This window comes from Trachemys scripta, chromosome 1 (assembly GCF_013100865.1).
Source record: "Trachemys scripta elegans isolate TJP31775 chromosome 1, CAS_Tse_1.0, whole genome shotgun sequence".
In the NCBI taxonomy this organism is placed as follows: Eukaryota; Metazoa; Chordata; order Testudines; family Emydidae; genus Trachemys; species Trachemys scripta.
The window spans coordinates 106,552,517-106,573,813 of NC_048298.1; the positions used below are offsets into that span (position 1 = coordinate 106,552,517).

General features: G+C 48.1%; 1 protein-coding gene across 1 annotated transcript in view; it reads right to left on the reverse strand.

Annotated features, from left to right (window-relative positions):
* LOC117882368 (sodium- and chloride-dependent GABA transporter 1-like) overlaps window positions 1-15,586 on the reverse strand; it is a 30,525-nt gene extending 14,939 nt beyond the window's left edge. Inside the window, exons 1-7 of the mRNA XM_034780531.1 lie at window positions 15,562-15,586; window positions 13,931-14,031; window positions 8,914-9,023; window positions 8,323-8,455; window positions 6,697-6,831; window positions 1,981-2,084; window positions 1,212-1,336 (exon numbers count right to left, since the gene is read on the reverse strand). Coding sequence (XP_034636422.1) covers window positions 1,212-1,336; window positions 1,981-2,084; window positions 6,697-6,831; window positions 8,323-8,455; window positions 8,914-9,023; window positions 13,931-14,031; window positions 15,562-15,571 — 718 coding nt within the window. The 5' untranslated portion in view covers window positions 15,572-15,586. The remainder of the gene's footprint in view (window positions 1-1,211; window positions 1,337-1,980; window positions 2,085-6,696; window positions 6,832-8,322; window positions 8,456-8,913; window positions 9,024-13,930; window positions 14,032-15,561) is intronic.
* Between the last annotated feature and the right edge of the window lie 5,711 nt (window positions 15,587-21,297).

Below are 21,297 nucleotides of genomic sequence, written 5' to 3' on the forward strand. Positions count from 1 at the left end.
CCTTGGCCTGTGCTGCACAAAGGAGGGGTGAGGGACATGAGAATCCATTCATCTTTTCCCCCATTTAAACAACAATGCCATTTTGTTACCATAATCAATGATGCAGGAACAGACTGGGAGATCAAACGTTTTCCTGGAAATGCATATACTTTGTTACTGAGAATTAGGGTTTGTCAAACAATTTCCAACAGGATTTTTTCGGTCCCAAACTGCCATTTAGTCAAAATTGAAACTTTCTGGGGAAACATGTCGATTGCAATAAAATTTAGGGGGGGGGGTAAATTGAAAAAAAAAGACCCTCTTTGATAAGGTTGAAAATGGAATTCAGAACAAAAATGTCAGAATTTCCCACTAAAAGGAAACATTGAGTTTCAGCCAGCTCTTGTGAGAATACTGATCAGATCAGAGCTTAGCTACTCCGTGGGAAAGCTCTAACAAAGGGCTACGCCCACAAAGAGCCTCCTTAAGTGCAGCAATCCTGAGCATTAGACAATCCAGGTGTAGTGCAACAAACCTCAGAATTTCCTGTGTTGGGAACCTGAGAGGAAAGAGCACCTGAGTCTATCAGGAATAGGCTTCCAAATTCCTCTGGGACCCAGGCCATTCCTCACATCTGTTCAGCTTGGCAAAGAATTTGCCAAATGGCTCATTCCCAATCTCCTGAGCCATCCAGTCCTACAACTCTGTACGATCTCAGGAAATTGAATTACACACTTGTGCCCCAGTCAGGAAGGCTCAGTGAGAACACCATGCTGATTGACAAAATGCTATTCACTATTATCACATTCTGAACATTTTGAACCTGTTTTCTTTTTTGGGGTCATTTTCACTCACTTCATGGGCCAGATCTTCAGACGTGAAAACTGGCATTGCTGCATTGAAGGCAGTGGTGGCTCTAGTCTCGTAAGTTTAATAGAATTAGTTGTACACGATATATAAAAATTCTCCTCCAAAACTGGCCTTATTCTCCTCTCATTTACTCCCCGTAACTCCATTGAGCTTCAATGGCATTACAAAGGGTATGAGTTCGCAGTGTTGTTAGGGTAGGGGGAGAAACAGAGGCTAGAGAGGTGAAGTGGCTTGTCCAAGGTGACATAATAGGTCAGTAGCAGAACTGGAAATAAAACGCAGCTTTCCTGACCCCCATGCCAGTGCCCCACCCACTGGATCACACTGCTAGTCTGAACACTACACACGCAATGTCTGCTTACCTGAAGATGCCAGCTCAGCGATTGACTTCTTGGTGATGTGACCCATGAAGCCAACAATGGAGAAAATGACAAATCCTGCAAATATGCTGGTGGTGGAATTTATACAGCAGACGATGATTGAGTCTCTAGAAAAACAAACACAGATGTGAGAAAACCTTCTGCATTTCTGGTCCAGTCAGCGAATCAGAACAGGATCGGAGTTAGGGGATGAGGTGAGGGTGAAAATAAGGCCTGAGTGTAACACTGACAGACGCCAGTCGTCGGCGGGCAGAACCAAACCTGGGACCTCTGGAGCCTCTACCACATGAGCTAAAAGCCAACTGGCTCTTAACTAAGGCTGTAAAGCAGCTCGTTTTATCTCTCTGTCTAAGTGGCCTCCGTGCCACTAGATGGGACAGAACACCACACCCAGAAGGTGTGTGGGTTACATGAGGAGGCATGTTACCATGCTGTGGACAGGTGACCATGAGAGGTGAAGGTCAGAGGTGTGGTGGGTAACTTGGTGATGTCCTGTGGCCAGAAGATATTCAGATATGAGGATCAGTGGTGAGGCCTGGGTTGCATGCTGGTGAATTACAGACTGTACAGCATCAGGTACTGTGGGCCAAATTGTGAACCCCTTACACTGGTGAGTAGTTACTCGCAGGAGTAGTCTCGGTGACTGCAATGAGAATACCCCTGTGACTAAACGCTTATCAATGTCACACAGGGATTCACAGTTTGCCTCTGTGTGTCTTTCTGATTGTAGAGGTATTTGAAGAATACTGACTTGTATACATTGTTATGGAAGGAGTTATAGCTTCCCAGGGCAATCAGAGATCCCAACCCCAGTCCATAGGAGAAAAAGATCTGTGTGGCTGCATCCATCCAGACCTGCAAAGGAAGAACAAGCCATGACTCAATATTCCGTAGCACTGTCGGAACATTCTGCATAATCTAATCTATCCATCTAGCTCTCTAGATCTTCTTTGAACAATAACTTATCGTTGTGACAGTGTACCCCATAAGGCTTTATGGGGAGGGGGTGCTTATAAATGTATGTATGACATAACTGGAATATGTTTTGTGCTGCCTGTGCCATGTAACATATCTCCGTAAGGGTTATGATCTACTATATCTATTCATCCTATTTGTACATATATATCATTTTCTACTCGAGGTTAAGAATATGGGCTGTATGCTTGCCTGATTTCTAAGTAAGCTTTGTGAGGCATTTGGTCAGCTGCTTTAGGAAGGAATTCGCCAGGTTAAGTACCTGATCAGGAGACACTTAGGGAACAATGCATCTTGGAATGCTCCAATCCACATGAGAAGTCTTCCTGGAGACATGCAAGATGCCATGTGGACAATGGCGTCGGCCTGCAAAGACTGAGTCATGCAGGGGCATGTGACTTGCCCAGGTGACTCCAAAACTCCATCTTGGAGCTGGGCTTTGCATAGGAGGGAGGTCTCCACCCACAAGAGAGAGTCTACTTAAACCTGTGGGAGACCCCTCCATTTTGTCTTCAGCTGGCTAAAGAAGGAGCCTCTCCACCCCCCCCCCCCCCAGGATACTTGAAGGAGACTGAAACAAAGGACAGTAACTGCAGGGGGTGTGAGTGATTGCTGGACCCAGGCTAAAAGGAGCTTAGCCTGTAAAAGGGAGCACTCTGGAACTGGTGAGGAAATTATCTGTATTCAGTTTGATTAGGCATAGATCTGCGCATTTTATTTTATTTTGCTTGGTGACTTACTTTGTTCTGTCTGTTACTACTTTGAACCACTTAAATCCTACTGTCTGTATTTAATAAAATCACTTTCTATTTAGTAATTCACTCAGAGTATGTATTAATACCTGGGGGAGCAAACAACTGTGCATATCTCTCTATCAGTGTTATAGAGGGCGAACAATTTATGAGTTTGCCCTGCATAAACTTTATGCAGGGTAAAACGGATTTATCTGGGTTTAGACCCCATTGGGAGTTGGGCATCTGAGCGCTAAAGACAAGCACGCTACTGCGAGCTGTTTTCAGGTAAACTTGCAGCTTTGGGACAAGTGATTCAGACCCTGGGTCTGTGTCTGGAGCCAGACGGGAGTGTCTGGCTCAGCAAGACAGGGTGCTGGAGTCCTGAGCTGGCAGGGAAAGCAGAAGCAGGGGTAGTCTTTGCACATCGGGTGGCAGCTCCCAAGGGGGTTTCTGTGATCCAACCCGTCACAATCGTGTCTAAAGCATGTAGCAGGGAAAGTGTGGCAGGTGGGACAGTGAAAATGTTGATTTTGATGAAGTTTTAGGTAAGAGACTACACCGGGGTGGGCAAACCTTTTGGCCTGAAGGATGAATTGGGATTCCAAAACTGTATGGAGGGCCGGGTAGGGAAGGCTGTGCCTCCCCAAACAGGCTGGCTCCCACCCCCTATCTGCCCCCTCCCACTTCCTGCCCCCTGACTGTCCCCCTCAGAACCTCCGACCCAACCAACCCTCCCCCCGCTCCTTGTCCCCTGTTTTCCCCCTTCCAGGACCCACCCCAACCACCCCCCCGGGACCCCACCCCCTATCCAGCCCTCCTGCTCCCTATCCCCTGATTGCCCCAGCCCCTATCCACATCCCCACTCCCTGACAGGCCCCCCGAGATTCCCATGCCTATTCAACCCCTCTGTTCCCCATCCCCTGACCCCTCCCCCAGAACCTCCGCCCTATCCAACCGCCCCCTGCTCCCTGTCCTCTGACTGCCCCCCGGGACTCCCAATCCCTTATCCAACCCTCCCACTCCCAGCCCCCTTACCGTGTTGCTCAGAGCACCAGGACTGGTGTAGTGTATTAAATTAAAGTTTTTTACAACAGCAGTTTCTTACAATCTAGCCATATCAATAACTGCTACAGATAGCACATTTCTACATGTAGCAATTTCACACACACTGCAGTGCAAGAAACTGCTACCTGTAGGCATTTGCTACATCAGGTAGCAGTTTTATACAATAGCAGTTTCTTACAATGTTATGTATCAGTAACTGCTACCAGTAGCGCATTCTTACTGAGAGCAGTTTAATACATTACACCTGCAGCTGCAAACCCCCTCCCCCCCACCCCCGGCCAGAGCCAGCCATGCAGTCTCACAGCCCCGCTGCCCGGCAGGAGCTCACAGCCCAGAGCGCTGGCAGCACGGCAAGCTGAGGCTGCGGGGGAGGGGCCGGGGGCTAGCCTCCCCGGCCGGGAGCTCAAGGGCCGGGCAGGACGGTCCCACGGGCCGTAGTTTGCCCACCTCTGGACTACACTGACATACTCCAGAAACGAATGTCAATGTCCTTATCCATAGGCCTACGATTCCCTTCAGGCTATGCAGTATTGACCCCTACGTTGTTTAGCTGGGGCAGAAAAGCCTGCTGCAGTGAGACTCCCAGGTGGCTTGTACAGCAACTAACAGGAATAAAAATCAGTGCTGGCGATGGGCCCTAATTAGCATGTTCCCCCACCTCCCGTCTCGCTCTCAGCACTAAACTCTGATCTAAACCCAGATCTAAACTCTGCAACTCAGGCTCTGCTCTTGTCTGGCACTACTGACGAGGGAACCTCAAATGATTTCAAATTTGGGTTCCTTTCACATAAACACCTAAAAGGTTGGCTGCTTATCCAAACTAACCAGAGCTTCTGGGGCCAGCCGCCAGCAAGGCAGGACTGGAAATCTCACGAGAACAGGCTTCTACACTTGATTTCCACTACTTTCCGCTTCCAGAAATGCCAGGAGAACAGCTTTCTCCCCATATTTCAGCGCTTCCAGAGTCAGCCTGAACTCAGAAGCACAGAGACAGGTGGAGATGAACAGTAATGGAAGAAAATTGTTAAGGGCCAGATTGCGCTTTAAGACACTAGCCTGTGTTGTATGGGGGTGGGGGTCCCAAGTGGAGACATGTTACTTCATAGAAGAGTAACCCACCCACCTCCTGGCACTGAGAACACTTAGAGAGAGAGAGCGATTAATGAGGTTGCTCTACAGCCTTAGCTAACAGCCAGTTGGCATTTAGCTCATGCAGTAGAGGCTCATGCACTAAGGCCCCAGGTTCAATCCTGCCCACCAACAACCGGGGTCTGTTGGTGTTACAGAAGCATAATTCCTCTTGTACTGGGGGGGGATGCACATGCTGCTCCACCATATGGGAGGATGAAACAAGCACATTTCTCTAAAGCAAGCCAGCAATACAGGCTAGGTGGGGGGTACAGCCTTTGCTCTTTTTGGGGTTGCTAATGTCCCAGAGGGTTCTAGCAGAGAGCAGTCCCTGTGCTTGGAGATGCACAATAATAATACCTAGCTCTTCTACAGCGCTTTTCATCAGCCACAAGAAGGGGAGATCTCCTTGTGCCTTCCCCAACTTACAGACACACCAAGAGCCAGCTGCAACCTGGCTCTAAATGAACATCCCAGAATCTTTACAATACTTTGGTTCAGGTTTTGGTTCCAGAAATGGTCAGAGACTGGGGGTGGGGCTGAGATTGTGTATTAATTATTCTAAACCATTTTCTCCACCTCACAATGCAAGGGGAAGGGAAGGGGTCGCGAAAGATCTGTACTTAGAGCAGGAGTGCCAACACTCGTCTTTTATCACAAGTCTCACCATAGCTGGTGTGTTTTCTTAAAGCCCCAGCCCCCGGAGTCAGCTGATTACATGAGAATCTCAGCTTTCATTGTTTAAAAGTTGTAGTTTCTAGCCTGCATAGTTGCAGAGAAAAGCTGGAAAATGTGCCCCCTGTGTAACTTAAAGGCCCAAAACCCAGTGGGCTAATAAAAAGACCACAGAAGGTGTTTTTGTTATATATATGGCATGATGTTTAAACCAATCTTGTAATTTTTTGTGGGAAGCCTTACTCATGGGTTGGCAATACTGTTACAGTGCAGTGGTTCCTACAAAGAGGGATCACTGGGAGCTCTAGACAATCAGGACTATTCAGTTGTCATCACTTGTGCATGACCAGCGACCTCACAGACCGCTAAGGAATTGTTACTCTATAACAGAGAGAAACTTGCCTTCTCAAGCATCTCTACTGCACTGGGCTTCCCATTGAGCAAGGCAAACAGTATATGGCTATCACTTGCCATTTAAACACTTCCACCTAAAATAACAGCTATGTCTAATGCTGAACTTGTACCTACATCTAGCATTGCAGAAATGGGCAATATAGGGTTCCATTGCCTCCTTTACATAGGACTGCACTGTCCAACCCAAATAGTTACCCCTAGAATAATCAGTGTAATGGAGCATCTGCATGTCAGAGGGGCACGTCTGCAGTTGGTGTAAATCAGCATCGCTCCATTGATAATACTACAGGATTTCCATGGAGTGCCACTGATCTACACCAGTTGTGAATCTGGCCCAGTTTTGTCTCTGACTGTGAAGACTGTGGCTACTGGGATTCTTGGGAGGTTTTTTTGGTTATGAGAGAAACTTGAAATGTTCAAAGTGCCAAGGAACTTGAATACAGCAGTGTAAAAGCTTTAAACATTGCAGGACCCACCTCAGACTTAGAAAGTTTACTGAAGTCTGGTGTGATGTAAAAGAGAATTCCCTCCTTGGCTCCTGGTAGAGTGACTCCACGAAAGAAAAGAATAATTAACATGAAGTAAGGATAGGTGGCTGAGAAATACACAACCTGAGAGAGACAAAGGGAGATGTTAGTTGTGTAGTGAGGCACTCACAGTCAGAGCTACAGCAGTGATTTGATTCTCCTAGCTTCAGTGGGTTTACTCCTGATTTGCACTGGTGTAAGTGAGAAGCGAACTGGGCTCTAAGGGCAGGTCTACACTACAGGAATAAGTTAACCTAAGTTGTGCAACTCCAACAATGTGAATAACATAGCTGGAGTCGACATAGCATAGACCGACTTATTGCGGTGTCTACACCGCGCTGGGTTGACAGAAGAAACTCTCCAGTAGACTTTCCTTATGCTTCTTGTTCTGGTGGAGTACCGGAGTCTATGGGAGAGCGATCTATGGTCGATTTAGCGGGTCTTCACTAGACCCACTAACTCAACCCCCCCCCCGTGGATCGATCACCGCAGTGTCGATCCACGGTAAGTGCAGACATGCCCTAAGTGTGTTAGTTCTTTCTGCCAAGACTGATAATTAGGGAAGGACATGGCCTCCATGAAGTTTAAATTGAGGGCTAATGGCTCTTTTGTAAGAAACTGGTTGACACTTTTCTTGCAGATTCTGTGTTATGTTTCTCTTCAAGTAATATTTCTGAATATTGGGGGTTTCTTCTACTAACAACAAGAGGCTTTACTGATCACAGAAATTAGAGCCTGGTGTAACTACACCGAAAGCAGTGGAATTGCACAAGTGATGAATTTGGGCCAAAGAAGTCAGAGATGTAACCAACTTAAGTAATCTAGCCCTTATTTTCTAGTGATTTGCCTAGTCTTTCTTTATTTAAATGATTCAAGTAATATGAGTTTGCCTGAAGGTGCTTCCCCCACTTTTCTTGGGAGACTAATTCATAACCTAAGAAAGTTTACTGTGAAGAATTTTTTTCTGACATTCAGTCTAGATTACTCTTTTCTTAATGTCATCCCATTACTCCAAGTTACATCCTACATAATATATCCCAGTAGCACCATTTTACCAAACTAAGCAATTTCTCAGGTGTTTCTTTTTTATGGTACTGGTCTGTAATGTTATACACTAGGAAATAGTAATATGTTTCTATTTCGAGGGTCAGCCTCAAAACTCAATGTATGAGGTGAAAAGAGACCAGTGATTCTGGATGCTCAATTTCTGATCCCCTAAAATGACCTCAGAGAGCGGGTGCTCAGGGAGGGGCAAAGACCCCTTTATGGTGTTTCAAGTTGGGCTTTGAAAGTCATTTTTTTAAAAGCTTGGCTTAAATCTTTCTAAAAGTCTGAAAGTTCAATACTCAGTCCGGAGATGCTATGGTTAAGAAGTATTCTCTATGCTTAGAATACCGTAACAATTTTTACCACTGTGAAAGGTAAAGAATTTAATGGCACACACTCCAATTCTTCCTTGAAACACAGTAAACCCTAATTACAGGCACTCAAAATTGAATCTGGAGGACATTTCACCATGAGAGATGAGTACAGTAATGAAAGGCAATACTGTATCATTTGATTATTACAAAGTACCTTTCCAGTCCACTCTACTCCTTTCCAGATGCAGAAATAGACCAGAACCCATGCTAAAGCAAGAGTTCCTGCTAGGGGCCAGCGGATGTTACCTGGCTCCCCCAGGCCACCAGAGATCTGGTGCATGTTCCTCCTGCAGACAAAAGACACAGAATTAGAAAAAAAGTATAATCTACAGAGACTGAATGATTTGAGATTCCAGACACAGGCAGAAGGAATGAAGGATGGGGGTGAGCCCAGATGCAGGCAGAGGGCACAAAAGGTGGGTGTGAGCCCAAACATTGGCAAAAAGCATGAAGGTCAGAAATAATATGATATCTAGTGTGAGGGCCTGAAGGAAGAAGGATGGATGATGGGAGGTGTTTTGACCCTCCTTGCTCTGTCTGAAGGTTTAACTGCACACGAACTGGACATTTAGCAGGAATGCCCCCTCAGGAGACAGAGAGCACCCATTCAGCACGGTCTGAGGAACAATTTCATGCCTCCAACAGAGTCTTTCAAAGCTACTCTCAAATGGATGAACAAGAAGCCCCCATGAATTGATGAGATGGTCCCTGCAGTGGTGAATCCTGACTTAGGCTGGAGACGTACTCCCAGAACTCGGTCACAGCGCTGGTCAGGTTGGTGGTATCATTGAGGGAATAGTTGGAAAAGCATCTCTCTGTGTTCCAGGCATTGCCACAGCTTTGCCATGGCAGATCCTAATGGGAAGAGGAAGGGGAGGATACAATTAGGGAAGCATGGCTCAGTTCTGTTCTCGAAATGCTCTCTTCTGTCAATCACTTATCCCTGCTTCATTGCCCTGTTATGATTTAGAATATACTTGTTTGTTAAGCTGCTCCTGTCTCCATTTGAATTAAAAAATCACATTCTAACAACAGGATATTCTGTGGGTTGTGGTGAGGGAATGTGAGGACTTCCTTGAGGGTAGGAAGTGTTCAGGGGGTGTGGAAACATGAGGAGGGTAGGGGGCCAGGCAGGAATGTAAGAATGTTCTGGGGGGCTGTGTAAACAGAAGGCTGGGTGGGTGGAAAAACTAGAATGTGAGGCAGGGTGGGCAGGACTGTTGGAACATGAAGATATCTGAGGTGTGTGGGGGGAACATGGAAACACAGGGATAGGTAGCTGAAGTCAGGAGGGCATGGCAAAGGGGTATTGCAGAAGTGCAAGGATGTACGAAGTAGGGGGTGGGACTGTGAAGCCATATTGGTGTGGGGAATGTGGGTCACTGTAGGAATGTGAAAATGCATTGAGTGGTAGAAGGGACTTATAGAACATGAGGACTGCAGGGAGCATCAGGACATGCTGGGGGGATTGTGGGGAACATGTAGACATAGTGGGTGGGAGAGCTCAAGGATGTGATAGGGGAACTGTGGGGAACATGAGGAATGGAGATCCCAAGGTCATGCTGTGGAGGTTGAGGATTGCAAGGACATTGGGAATATGAGGATGTACTGGGCAGACAACTGTAGGGAAAGGAGGACCATGCCAGAGCTCATGTGTAACATGAGGGCATGCTGGGGAACCTGGGAAGAACACTAGGATATACCTGAGGAACTGTGAGGAATGTGAATAGGCTCTGTGATGTACTGTAGGGAAGACAAGGATGTCCTGGGGGTGAATAGCCAGAAGCACCTGAGTGGGACTGTGGGGAATGCAAGGATGCACGGATGTCTGTGCATTGGGAACATGAGGGTGCACCAGTGGGGAGTGTAGAGGGAATGCCAGGGCATACCTGGGAAACTGTGAAGAATGTGAGGTCGTGCTTGGGAAGGCAAGGATGTGCTGGATGGACTGCAGAGAATGTGAAGATGTGATGGAGAGGGCTCTGTAGGCATCTCAAAGATATGATGGAAGGAGGGCTGTTGGGCATATGAGCCTGTGCCAATATAAGTTAAGGACCAGGTAAAATATTTATGCCCGATCACCACAAAAGATCAAAGTTTACGTGAAAGATTAAAGCTTATTTATAAACTTAATATTATTAAAACAATATTACATCAATGGCTTCAGAGAGACATCCATACTTTGTCCAATTTTATTAACTTCATCTGAAGGCTTTTCTGGAATGATTTATCTAGTTTTCTATTGAAATTATCTACCCAAAATATATCAGCCTATGCCACTAAATGTACAATGGGCCTGATCCTAAGGCCATTGTAGTCAACAGCCGTCTTTCCAAGGACTTCATAGGCTTTAGATCAGGCCCTATATAAGGAAAATCAGAATTCTGAGCCCATATAAAGCATCCAGCATTCAGTCACAGGGACTGATTCTTTGATCCAAATGGTTGAGACAGGCCTACGGGATCTCAAAGTAATTTTGCACATAGTTCCTAGTGCAGCATATGGGCAGGTATATGGTCTGGAATGTTTGTGATGCGTCTGAATACTGGCACAAAACTTCTTGTAAAATTATCTTACTTTCAGAAGGAGGTTTTGCTCTATTGAAAAGTGATTTATTCACATTTTGCTCTACATGACTCCTGGATATTAAAATGAAATATGTGCGCGCACACACACACACACACACACACACACACACACTCTCTCTCTCTCTCTCTCTCTCTCTCTCTTTATCTTCTTGGTAGAATTAGTCAATGGAAATGGTGATTAGTTAGTGATGTTTGGTGCCCAGATGTTTGGGAACCCATCTTGAGACACTTGAAAGGGTTCTGAATGTCAGAGGCCAGGAGCTCAGCAGCCAGACTTGCTAGTCACTTTCCAGAGTATTAGCCAAAGTACTCCTTGAAATAATATCAGGCTATGATTAGGGCAATACTAAAACCTTAATAAAATGACATTAATTGCTTAAATATTAAGTATTTAAAATTGCTTGTCACTAATTAATAGCTATTAATTAAACCAGGCACTCTCATGTTGCTTTTCATTATTAGATCTCAAAAGTTCATAGGTTGAGGGATAGCATATTTATAGTAATGTAATTTGTTAGCCTCATCTGCAACTAATGGTTTGATTTATTGAACAAAAAACAAACATATGGTTTGAGTTTGAAATATTTTTTGTACCTAGATTTATAGGACTAAAAAACCAATCTGTATTGCACTTGAAAAGTCAGGATTAAGGCCCCAATTCAGCAAAGCACTTCTGTGTGTGCTCACGTCCCTCCCTACTCAGTAAAGCACTTAAACACCCACTTAGGTCCTATTACAAATAATGGCTGATTTAGCATGTACTTTACTGACTTGGTGTGTTAGGGCATGTCTACACTGCAATGAAAAACCCACAGCACTGAGTCTCAGAGCCTGGGTCAATTGAGTCAGGTACCTGACGCTCAGTTGAGTGAGGTTCATGTGTGGCTAAAAATAGCAGTGTAGATATTTGGGCTCGGGCTGGAACCTGGGCTCTGAGACCCCAGAAGGCAGGAGGGTCTCAGGGCCCAAGTTCCAGCCTGAGTCCAAACATCTACAGTGCAATTTTATAGCCTCACAGCCAGAGCCCTGGGAGCCTGAGGCAACTGACCATATTCATCCCTGGTCTATTCACTTCAGTGGCGCGATCCCAGGGAGGAATAGCTCTGGGTAGGTCTATGATTAAGAAGTTTCTGGTGTGGCAGGGGTGGGGGATTGCATGGTATTTGTTTATTTTTGTCCCACTTTATCTTACTCTAGAGGTGGGCCCAAGCTGCAAAATTCAGACCGGGATCTGATTTAACACCCCCTTGACCCAAATTTTAGGGATGCTCCAGTCTGAGATTTTGATTCAGACCCATCTCCACTTAATTTAAAGAAACTGATGGTGTAGCTCTGATAACTATGAGCTCCTTGAATCAAATCACCAATCTTCTACATTGAGGTACATAATGATCAGCTTTATTGGGTGCGTAGGCAGCACTGACTGAACTCCCGAAGTCCTGTTCCAAGGTGTAGTGGGATCAGGATGAAAGCTGGGACGCATCCTCTGGGTGCAGACTCTTTTTTTGTGGTTGTAAAGCAGGAGTGGGCAAACATTTTGGCCTGAGGGCCACATCTGAGTGGGGAAATTGTATGCAGGGCCATGAAAGTAGGGCTGGGGTAGGGGGTTGGGGTGCAGGAGAGAGTGCAGCATGTGGGAGGGGGTGCGGTGTGCAGGATGTGGCTAAGGGCAAGGGGTTGGGGTACAGGTGGGGTGTGGCAGGGAGCTAGGGGCCTCATGACAGGGGGTTGGCATGCAGGAGGGGTTTGGAGTACAAGCTCCAGCCCAACGCCACCGGCGTGACAGCAGCGTGCGATAGGACTAAGACAGGCTCCCTGCCTGCCCTGGCCCTGCACCACTCCCGGAAGTGGCCAGCATGTCCAGCAGTGGCTCCTGGGGGTGGGGCAGGCACACGCTGCCCTGGCCTGAGGGTACCACCCCCAAAGCTCCCATTGGCCGCGGTTCCCCGTTCCGAGTCAATGGGAGCTGCGAGAGGCGGAGCCTGCAGGCGAGGGCAGCACTCAGAGCCCTCTGCTCCTCCTCTCCCCCAGGGGCTGCAGGGACATGGTTCCAGCCACTTCCAGGAGCGGCGTGGGGCCAGGGCAGGCAGGGAGCCTGCCTTAGCCCCGCTGCGCCACTGGGCTGGCAATCCCACGGGCCAGATCGAAAGCCTTGATGGGCCGGATCTGGCCCGTGGGCCGTAGTTTGCCCTCCTATGTTGTAAAGTCTTATTCAGGAATATGTAGGGGATCTACCTGGACCACAACAACTGACACTTGTACAAATTGCTAGTGTGGGGTTAAGAGAGAACAACAAATACTGCAGGTGTTCGGAAGGCATTGGAGACTACACACAAGAACATTTTGACAAATGGCTTCACAGATGCTGGAAAACATAATCAAATAAAAACTGAAGCTGGACTGAACAATGGTACATGCACAGCATTTTAGCAGGTGGGTCTAAATGAAATGGAATCCCACAGGACCCATGGAATTAGATATCTTTATGTCTATGGATTGCTAAGGGAGCTCTTCTCCGCCTTTAGATTGATAAGAATGGTTCAGTTGTGAAGAAATGTACTTCAGACTCGAGGCTTCATTCTGATCTCGTATACACTGGCACAAGGCCCCGATTCAGGAAAGCATCCCGTTGCAGTCAATGGGACTTAAGCCTATGCTAGAAGTTATTTGCTTAAATGCTGTCCTGTTTAGGGGATAGATGTAAGCACGTGCTTAAGTGCTTTTCCATTGGAATCAATGGAGTGGGAGCAGCATAAATGGGGTCTAATTAAGTTCAAAACCAAGCCCATGGTAATGAGACAATCTCATGAAGAAGCCATTTTACAACCACGTTGCTATTACCGTGACTGGTGCTCTCTGACTATGATAGATAGAAAGGAGAATGTGAAAGGCTGTGGGGCAGAGGGACAGATTTCTAAGATTTCTAATGGGAACATAGCCCCTAAAAGAACACAGCACACAGTAATGCAGAACAGTTGATGTCATCGGATGTCTCAGCAACAGATCCAGCAGCAACATTAAGCGAGCCCCTTTGCACAATTTGTAAACTGTATGTTGTATATTTCATGGCACAAACAGCAAAGAATATGTTAAACTCCACATTTCACGAGAGAAACAGGAACTGCCAAAATTACACAGAGCCAATAAAGGTTTATAGAAATGGCTGAAACTCACCGCAGTGAAAGAGTTGAAGAGATAGTACAGTGCCCAGGCAATGATGACAATGTAATAGACATTCAGCCAGAATGAGAGAACCACAGCGGCCAGGCCCACTCCTAGGAGAGAAGAAACAGAGCATGCTCAACACAAGCCATCCAAAGTCTATGGAGTTGTATTGAGCAGATGGATACGAGCCTCCTGTGCTGAAGTGGGGACGGCAAGTCGAGAAGTGACTGCACAGAGGAGAGGCGAAGGTTTGTACACCTAGGAAATGTGAATCATCTCACAGAGATCAGTAAGTGACAATGCACGGTGCCTCAAGTTCACTGATCAGCCAATGAAGGCTTGTTTGGATGTTATGCCTCTCTCCCATGTTTCAAAGATTGAATGGTGGTGTCTTTCAGTACCCTGCTAGCAGAGTTGTATGTGTGGAGCTCTATGAAAACCAAAGAGGGGGAACCAGCTGTGTCTCTGCCTGCTCCTGTATTTGAATTAGTCTCTCTTAATAAAAACACTTATTTTAATTCACCACTAGCCTCTCGTATGTTGTTACTGAACACAACAACAACAGGTTTACACCCAACTGGGGGAGAGCCAACCTTCTAGTGTACAGTAAACAGGGTTCTGCTGGTACAGAGTAGCACAGTCCTCCCCCCCAACTTACTGCATTTCATTTTAAGTACAATCCTGATGTGCCAGGTGGCTCTGTTCAGTCGTTTGCCTCCATCAAGGCAGTGTTGTCTACCTGAGTGTTTTGTCACTATCAAAGGTCATTCAAACAGAGAGCTGGAGTGTTACTGATGCCTAGACACCAGGGCCGGCTCCAGGCACCGGCCCACCAAGCTTGTGCTTGGGGCGGCACCTGGAGGGGGGCGGCGCGGTGCTCCGGCTCCGGCTGCCGGGGAGAGCGGAGCCCTGGCTGGGTGCTCCGGCCGCCGGGGAGAGCGGAGCCCCGGCTGGGCTCTCCGGCCTCCCCCCGGCACTCTGGCCGCCGGGGAGAGCGGAGCCCCGGCCGGCACTCTGCCCTCCCCTCGGCGCTCTGGCCATGGGGGAGAGCAGAGCCGCGGTGGGCTCTCCGCCCTCCTCCCGGCGCTCTGGCTGCCACTCTGCCCTCCCCTTGGCGCTCTGGCCACCGGGGAGAGCGGAGCCGCGGCGGACTCTCCGCCCTCCTCCCGGCACTCTGGCCGCCGGGGAGAGCGGAGCCGCGGCAGGCTCTCCGCTCTCCCTCCGGCACTCTGGCCGCCGGGGAGAGCGGAGCCGCAGCGGGCTCGCCGCCCTCTTCCCGGCACTCTGGCCGCCAGCGGAGCTGCGGCAGGCTCGCCGCCCTCCCCCCGGCACTCTGGCTGGTCGGGGAGAGCGGCCTGCGGCCGGGCTCGGTGCCCTCCCCTGCCGCGCTGGGGGGTGGGGGGATGGGGGGCAGTGGGAGGCTTTTTTGCCTGGGGCAGCAAAAAAGCCAGAGCCGGCCCTGCCAGACACCATGGCGAACGGGATCCTGCAAACACCATTGAGCAGATATAACAGTCTCCAGGGACTCACCATCCATTCCCCAAGGGCTTATGTCCCAGTCCCTAAGGTGTTGCTTCCCATTCCAGTAAATGGTTTCAGCTGTAAAGCTAGATATATGGCATCAGCATCATGTACAGTACCTTTGAACATGGGCGCTAATTTCCAGACCCCCAATCCGCCAACAGAGGTATACTGGCCGAGAGCTGTCTCCAGCAGGAAGAGAGGAATCCCAGCAAACACCAGCGTCAGAAAATAGGGAATCAAGAAGGCCCCTGGAAGAACAAGCAGCTGTTAGCAGCAGGTTCTGCAAGGTCTCATCACCACAAGACTTTTTGGGGCCCTGGACACCTCTTCTCCCCAAGAAATGTAAAGCTCAGCTCACAATTACTGCACAAATCCCCGGGCTCACATTGCAGTCCCAATGCTCTGTTCCAGCTCCAGTTCTCAATGCCACCCCCAGCTTTGATTCCCCTGTTCGATAGTGAACAAGGGTTGTTCCATGGTGGCTGTTCAATTACTATTTGGACTGTATCTTTCTCTATCACTTCTTCCTTCTCACATCCCCATCACCCTCTGCCCCATCACCCATGTGCTGATCTGACTTATTAATCTAGATATTTATACCACACTCATCAAATGTGATATCTGAGACCAAGCCGGAAAACAAAAACAGGAACTGGTAGTTCATGGGCAATTTGTTCTCTCTCTCCCCACCAGCCCAACAGCAGACAGGAGTCTTTGGCATTAGCCATTAGTTCATTTGTTAGCTATTGTGTTATTGTTGCAGAAAAGCTAGGGCAAACCAGCTGGGTCTTGCAGCTGGACCCGCCGGCAGCGAGATTTGAGGTCAGTCGGATTTCTTGAGGAAGGCAGTTCTGCAGCCATAGGATGGCTGTTGGGAAAGCTCAGACTCCAGCTTTCGCAGGTCTAGCACAGGTTGTAGAGAGCTCCATTGTCCTTAGGATGGATGCTGTCACAGAGGGTCCTGATTGTGGAGAGAGTGGTGGTTGCTCAGCTACCTCAGACCCAACCCCCTGAGCTCTGAAGATTTGCACCATGACTTTGAACGGGCACTCTGTTTAACGAGGAGGGAGTGACATGACTGGAGCACTGCAGTGATACACTCCCACCTCCCAGGGTCACTCAGCAGAGGGCTGCTGCGTTCTGGATTAGCTGGGTCTTTCTCCCCCAGAATTTGCATCTTCAGTCTCAGGTATAGGGGTTTGCAATAATCAAACCTGGACAACCTGAAATCATGGATCACTGTGGCTGGGTCCATCTCTGACAGTATTGGGCTCCATCAAACCACTAGGGATGGCTCTGCAGAGACACATCACATCAGTCAGGACTGCTGAGTCAGTGGGTAAAACAGCTGAGGCCCAACGGGAGCTGGATAGACAGCTGAGCCCCACAGGGGGAATTTGGCTTCAAGCTCCTTTACATGGATCTAGGGCAGTGATTCAGGAACATAAGTTGGAAGCAGGTGGCAGGGGGACACGGTCAGTGTGCTGCGGGCAAGCAGCTTGACGGCTGTGAGCTTGAACTCCCAGCTGGCAAAAAGTGCCGGCTTATATTCAACAACATCTTGACTTAAAAAAAACTCTCCAACGCTGTTATAGAAATGTGCCAATCAGCACCCCGTACAGCATTCTAGCTAGCAATGGACGCCCGCAAGCCAGAAATCAGAGTCAAGCCTTCCAAGAACTTTGGGAAAGGTCTGATCCAATCTCCAAGGCTATTAGTATTTATTCATATTGTGGTAGATCTTAGACATCACAAACCATGATCGGGGCCCCGTCGGGGAAGGTGCTATACACACAGGTAACCACAAGTGGTCCCTGCTTACATTCCTCTCTCTGTGATGGGCTGACCTAGATCAGCAGATACAAACACCCCTTGTATTGCGGGGAAATTCAAATTCAGACCTAAGGCTTGATCTGACCCGACAGCTCTGGCCTGTCTCTAATTCCATAGCCACTCTGGTGGGGCCACCAGCTGAGGAAGGCCTCTATAATCAGGTGCTTATGACACAGGCAGGCCATTTGTCTGGTTTTCGGCCGGACCATCCAGATTTGTATGGTTTTTCCCCTGTCCGGTACTTATATAAAACCAGTATCACGCACAGAGGACACCATTGTGCAGTGTGCTGCTCCACCCCTGTAATGTGTGAGGTCACGCAGGCTGGGGCAGGGTCACACAGGAAGGGGTGGAGACAAACAAGGCGATGTCCTGTATTCTGGGGATGCGTCATTGGCCACCCTATTATAACATTCTGGGAGGAAAATTACACCCTGGGCTGAAATGATTTGGAGAAATGTTGGTAGAACTAAAAATGAGCACACTGAATTTTGAGCACAAAAACAGGGGTGGAACTCAGGAGATCTGGGTTCCGTTCCAGTGTGATCTGGGGCAAGTCAGTCTCTTGGGGATGAAAATAATCTTTCCTCACTCCCCTTGCCTTGTTTGCCTTCTCTATTTAGATTTAGCTCTTTGGAACAGGGACCGGGTTTGTACCGCACCTGGCACAATGCAGCCCCAATCTTGGTTGGAGCCTCTAGGCACTAATGTGATACAAACAAATACTACTAATAATTAGTAAATAAAATGGCCACCACTGCCCACTGATTAATTACCAGGATATAAAAGCACCAATATGTTTTTGCTTGTAGCCTCAATCAAGGTCAAGTGCCAGTCATAAGCAGTTAAAGAAACATTCACTATCAGGTATGCACAGTCTAAATTTCTCATCAGACAATTGTTAGGACCTACTGAGCTACACTGAGTGCTAAGGGTCTGTCCACCTGGGATGAATCTCACCCTCACTGTATCCCTGATTACAATACAGATTAAATCAACTGGAGGTTGATCCGATATGACAGCAGTAAGTGAAGCGACAATATTGTCATTCCATTCAATTTGCCTGTGTGTAATGGAAGCAGCCCACACAACTTTGCTTTCAACATTGCACGTGCGGATATATAATTGGAGTTCCACCCACGGTCTGCTCAGCAGTGGAGGTGCCTCAGCCTCGGCGGGGGAGGCGTTGCCTACCTGGTTCTGAGTCAGATGCTGCCTGACCCTTCCTCTCTGCTTTCAATTGGCTCTGACAGTGCTTTGTGTGTCCCTTTGCCTGCTTATTTTCAGACGTCAGCAGCCTCCACTGCTGCTCACTGTGGCAGGCTGCAGAAACAGTTGCTTGTTGGCAGCCAGACTGGAAGAGGACCAGAGGAGTGACTGATGTAGACAGCAATGGAACAGCGTGCATGGACCAGCAGCATGGGGCCTTGAAAGTACGCAGGCACAGCGCACAACTTTACATTTTCTGAGAGCAACAGTTCTTATGGCAACTGGCAAATTTGCTAGGCTCATCCAGCATTTTCTGAACATCCTGCTGGATTGCTCTGCATCCCTGCCCCTGCTGTGTTAGAGATCATATAGTGCTGGATTTGTAACACTAACAATAGCACTTGGCACTTCCCTCCTCGGGGCTCAGCATGTTTTGCAGAGAGGAATTATTTTAGCCTCATAACACCCCTGAGGTATCTATTATTATCTCCTATTTAGTTATGAAGAAACAGCCATGCTGAGGTGCCCTGACTTGTCTGAGATCATGCACCTACCGTGTGGCAGAACTAGCAATAAAAGCCACCTCTCCCGTCTCTCAGTACTTCCCCATAAAACCGTTATTCCCTAGGAATTGACATAAGAAAACAGGAACAGAAGGGCTTTTATATGCAGAAGAACAGTTGTGGCACAGCTGGGCCATGGAATTTTGATAGCATGTTAGGAGGAGCCTCAGAAAGAAAAAGGTTGAGAACCCCTGCACTAGATGACCTCTTGAGGTCCCGTCCAGCCCTACATTTCTATGATTTGATAATGTGCCATGGTGGAACTTCATGGGCAGAGTACTGTCTAGTGGTTAGTGTAGGGGACAGGGAGTCAGGACACCTATGATCAGTTGGATGGGTCTCTTTTCCCAACATGCAAACTAGATGAAACACAAAGGCAATATCAGACCTGGGCAACAGTACAGTAAGGAAGGGGTGGGAGAGAGAGCTCATGAGAAGGACAAGCAGGTCAGAGAGGAAGTGAGTTTTTAGGAGGAATTTAAAGGAGAGGGAAAAGAAGACTGGTGGCCTAGGAAGGGAAGGCTTTTCAAGCACAGGGGGCAGCATGACTGGAGGGGGGAAACCAAGACTGGGAAAAGAAGATGGAGTGGGGGAAGTGAAGAGGGTGGGGAAGGATGTAGGAGGAAATGTGAACCTAGTGACAGCTGGAGCTGAGATTATTGGTAGCGTTGGAGATGAGGAGGAGGAGTTTGACCTGGACATGGTAAGAGATGGAAAGCCAGTGAGACAAGTGGAGAAAGTGAGTGCCATGGATGAAGCAGTGAGAGAGGAAGGTGATGTTAGCAGCAGAGCTTTGACAAAATGGTGAGGAGGGAGGAGAGGACTACAGAAAATCGAGGCCATTTGGGTACTTCTATGACCACCATCACTGGAGTATCTTAGTGCCTCAATCACTGATGGATTTTATCCCTGTGAGCCAGGCTAGTACAAATAGCCCAGTTTATAGAGACAGAATGGAGGCACAGGGTAGATTATGTGACTTGCCAAAGTCACAGGAGTCTGTGGCTGAGCGGGGAATTGAATCCAGTTCCCTTGATTCCTAGTCCAGTGCCCTGCTTCCATCAGACCATCACTCTCACACAGTTTAAGAGATGACCCAGGTGAGGCCAAGGGGGCAGTGAGGAAAAGAGGGATTTTAGTGGAATTGAAGAGTAAGAAGTGATAGCATTTAGCCAGACACTGGATACATGAAGAGAAGGGCTCTATTTCCAGCTGTGCCACAGAATTCCTCAGTGACCATTGTTAAGTTACTTAACCTCTCTGTACCTCAGTTTCTTCACCTGTAAAATGGGGATAGTAATACTAACTTCTCTCACAGCTGTGTTGTGAGGCTTGACTCATTCATGCCCCTACGATCCATCCGTGGGTGAAAGGCACTGCTGTATGGAAATGGCAATGCAAAGCATTATATGATTTCTTCCTGATCTCACTGGCAATTGGCTTATGCTGCCTCAGTATATCTGATGTGGTGAATCAGGGTACACTGAGGGCAGGACGGGAGGAAAAAGAATCAGTCAGTGTGCAGACAAATTTCAAAGCACTAACTACACTCTTGGGTGGAGGCTGATATAAAGGAAAACATGTGTTTAGCATTCTATGCTCACCTCCTCCATTCTTGCCACAGAGATATGGAAACCGCCAGACATTGCCCAGCCCAATGGCATAGCCCACACAGGACAGCAAGAAGTCAAATTTGCCCTTCCAAGAACCTCTGTCTGGGAGCTCCTTTATCTTCTTGGTGCTTCCATCTCCTTGGGCGATTGGCTCAAATTCCTCAATGGCTGCCTGCTTCACCTCGGAGGGCGAATTCAGCTCCACAGACGTGTTGTCAATCTTCCCCATCGCTGCTCACAGTTACTGCATGGGTTGGAGGGACGGGAATGACACTCTCAGTCCCAGCTGATCTCAGATTAAATGGGACTGGTGGGTTGGACAAAGCTCCTGCTGGTACCTCTGAGGAGAAAGTAGAGGGAGAAGTTGCTTTTTGCCCAAAACAGTGGGATAGGGACATAGGACTATGAGCCACGTCCTCCTGAGCGATCATAGATGGACTCGTTGTGCAGCCTTCAGCAAGTCATGCAAACTTCTCTGCACTTGTTCCCCACCTGCCCCATATTACAAACCCAACAGCGAAGAGCTCATCTGGAAAGGTGCAGGGCCGGGGAGGGGGCAGGTGGGAGGTGCTGAGGGTGCTGTGGGCCAGGCAGGGGGTGAGGGTTGGGGATGGAGTGTGCAGGGGGCAGGGCT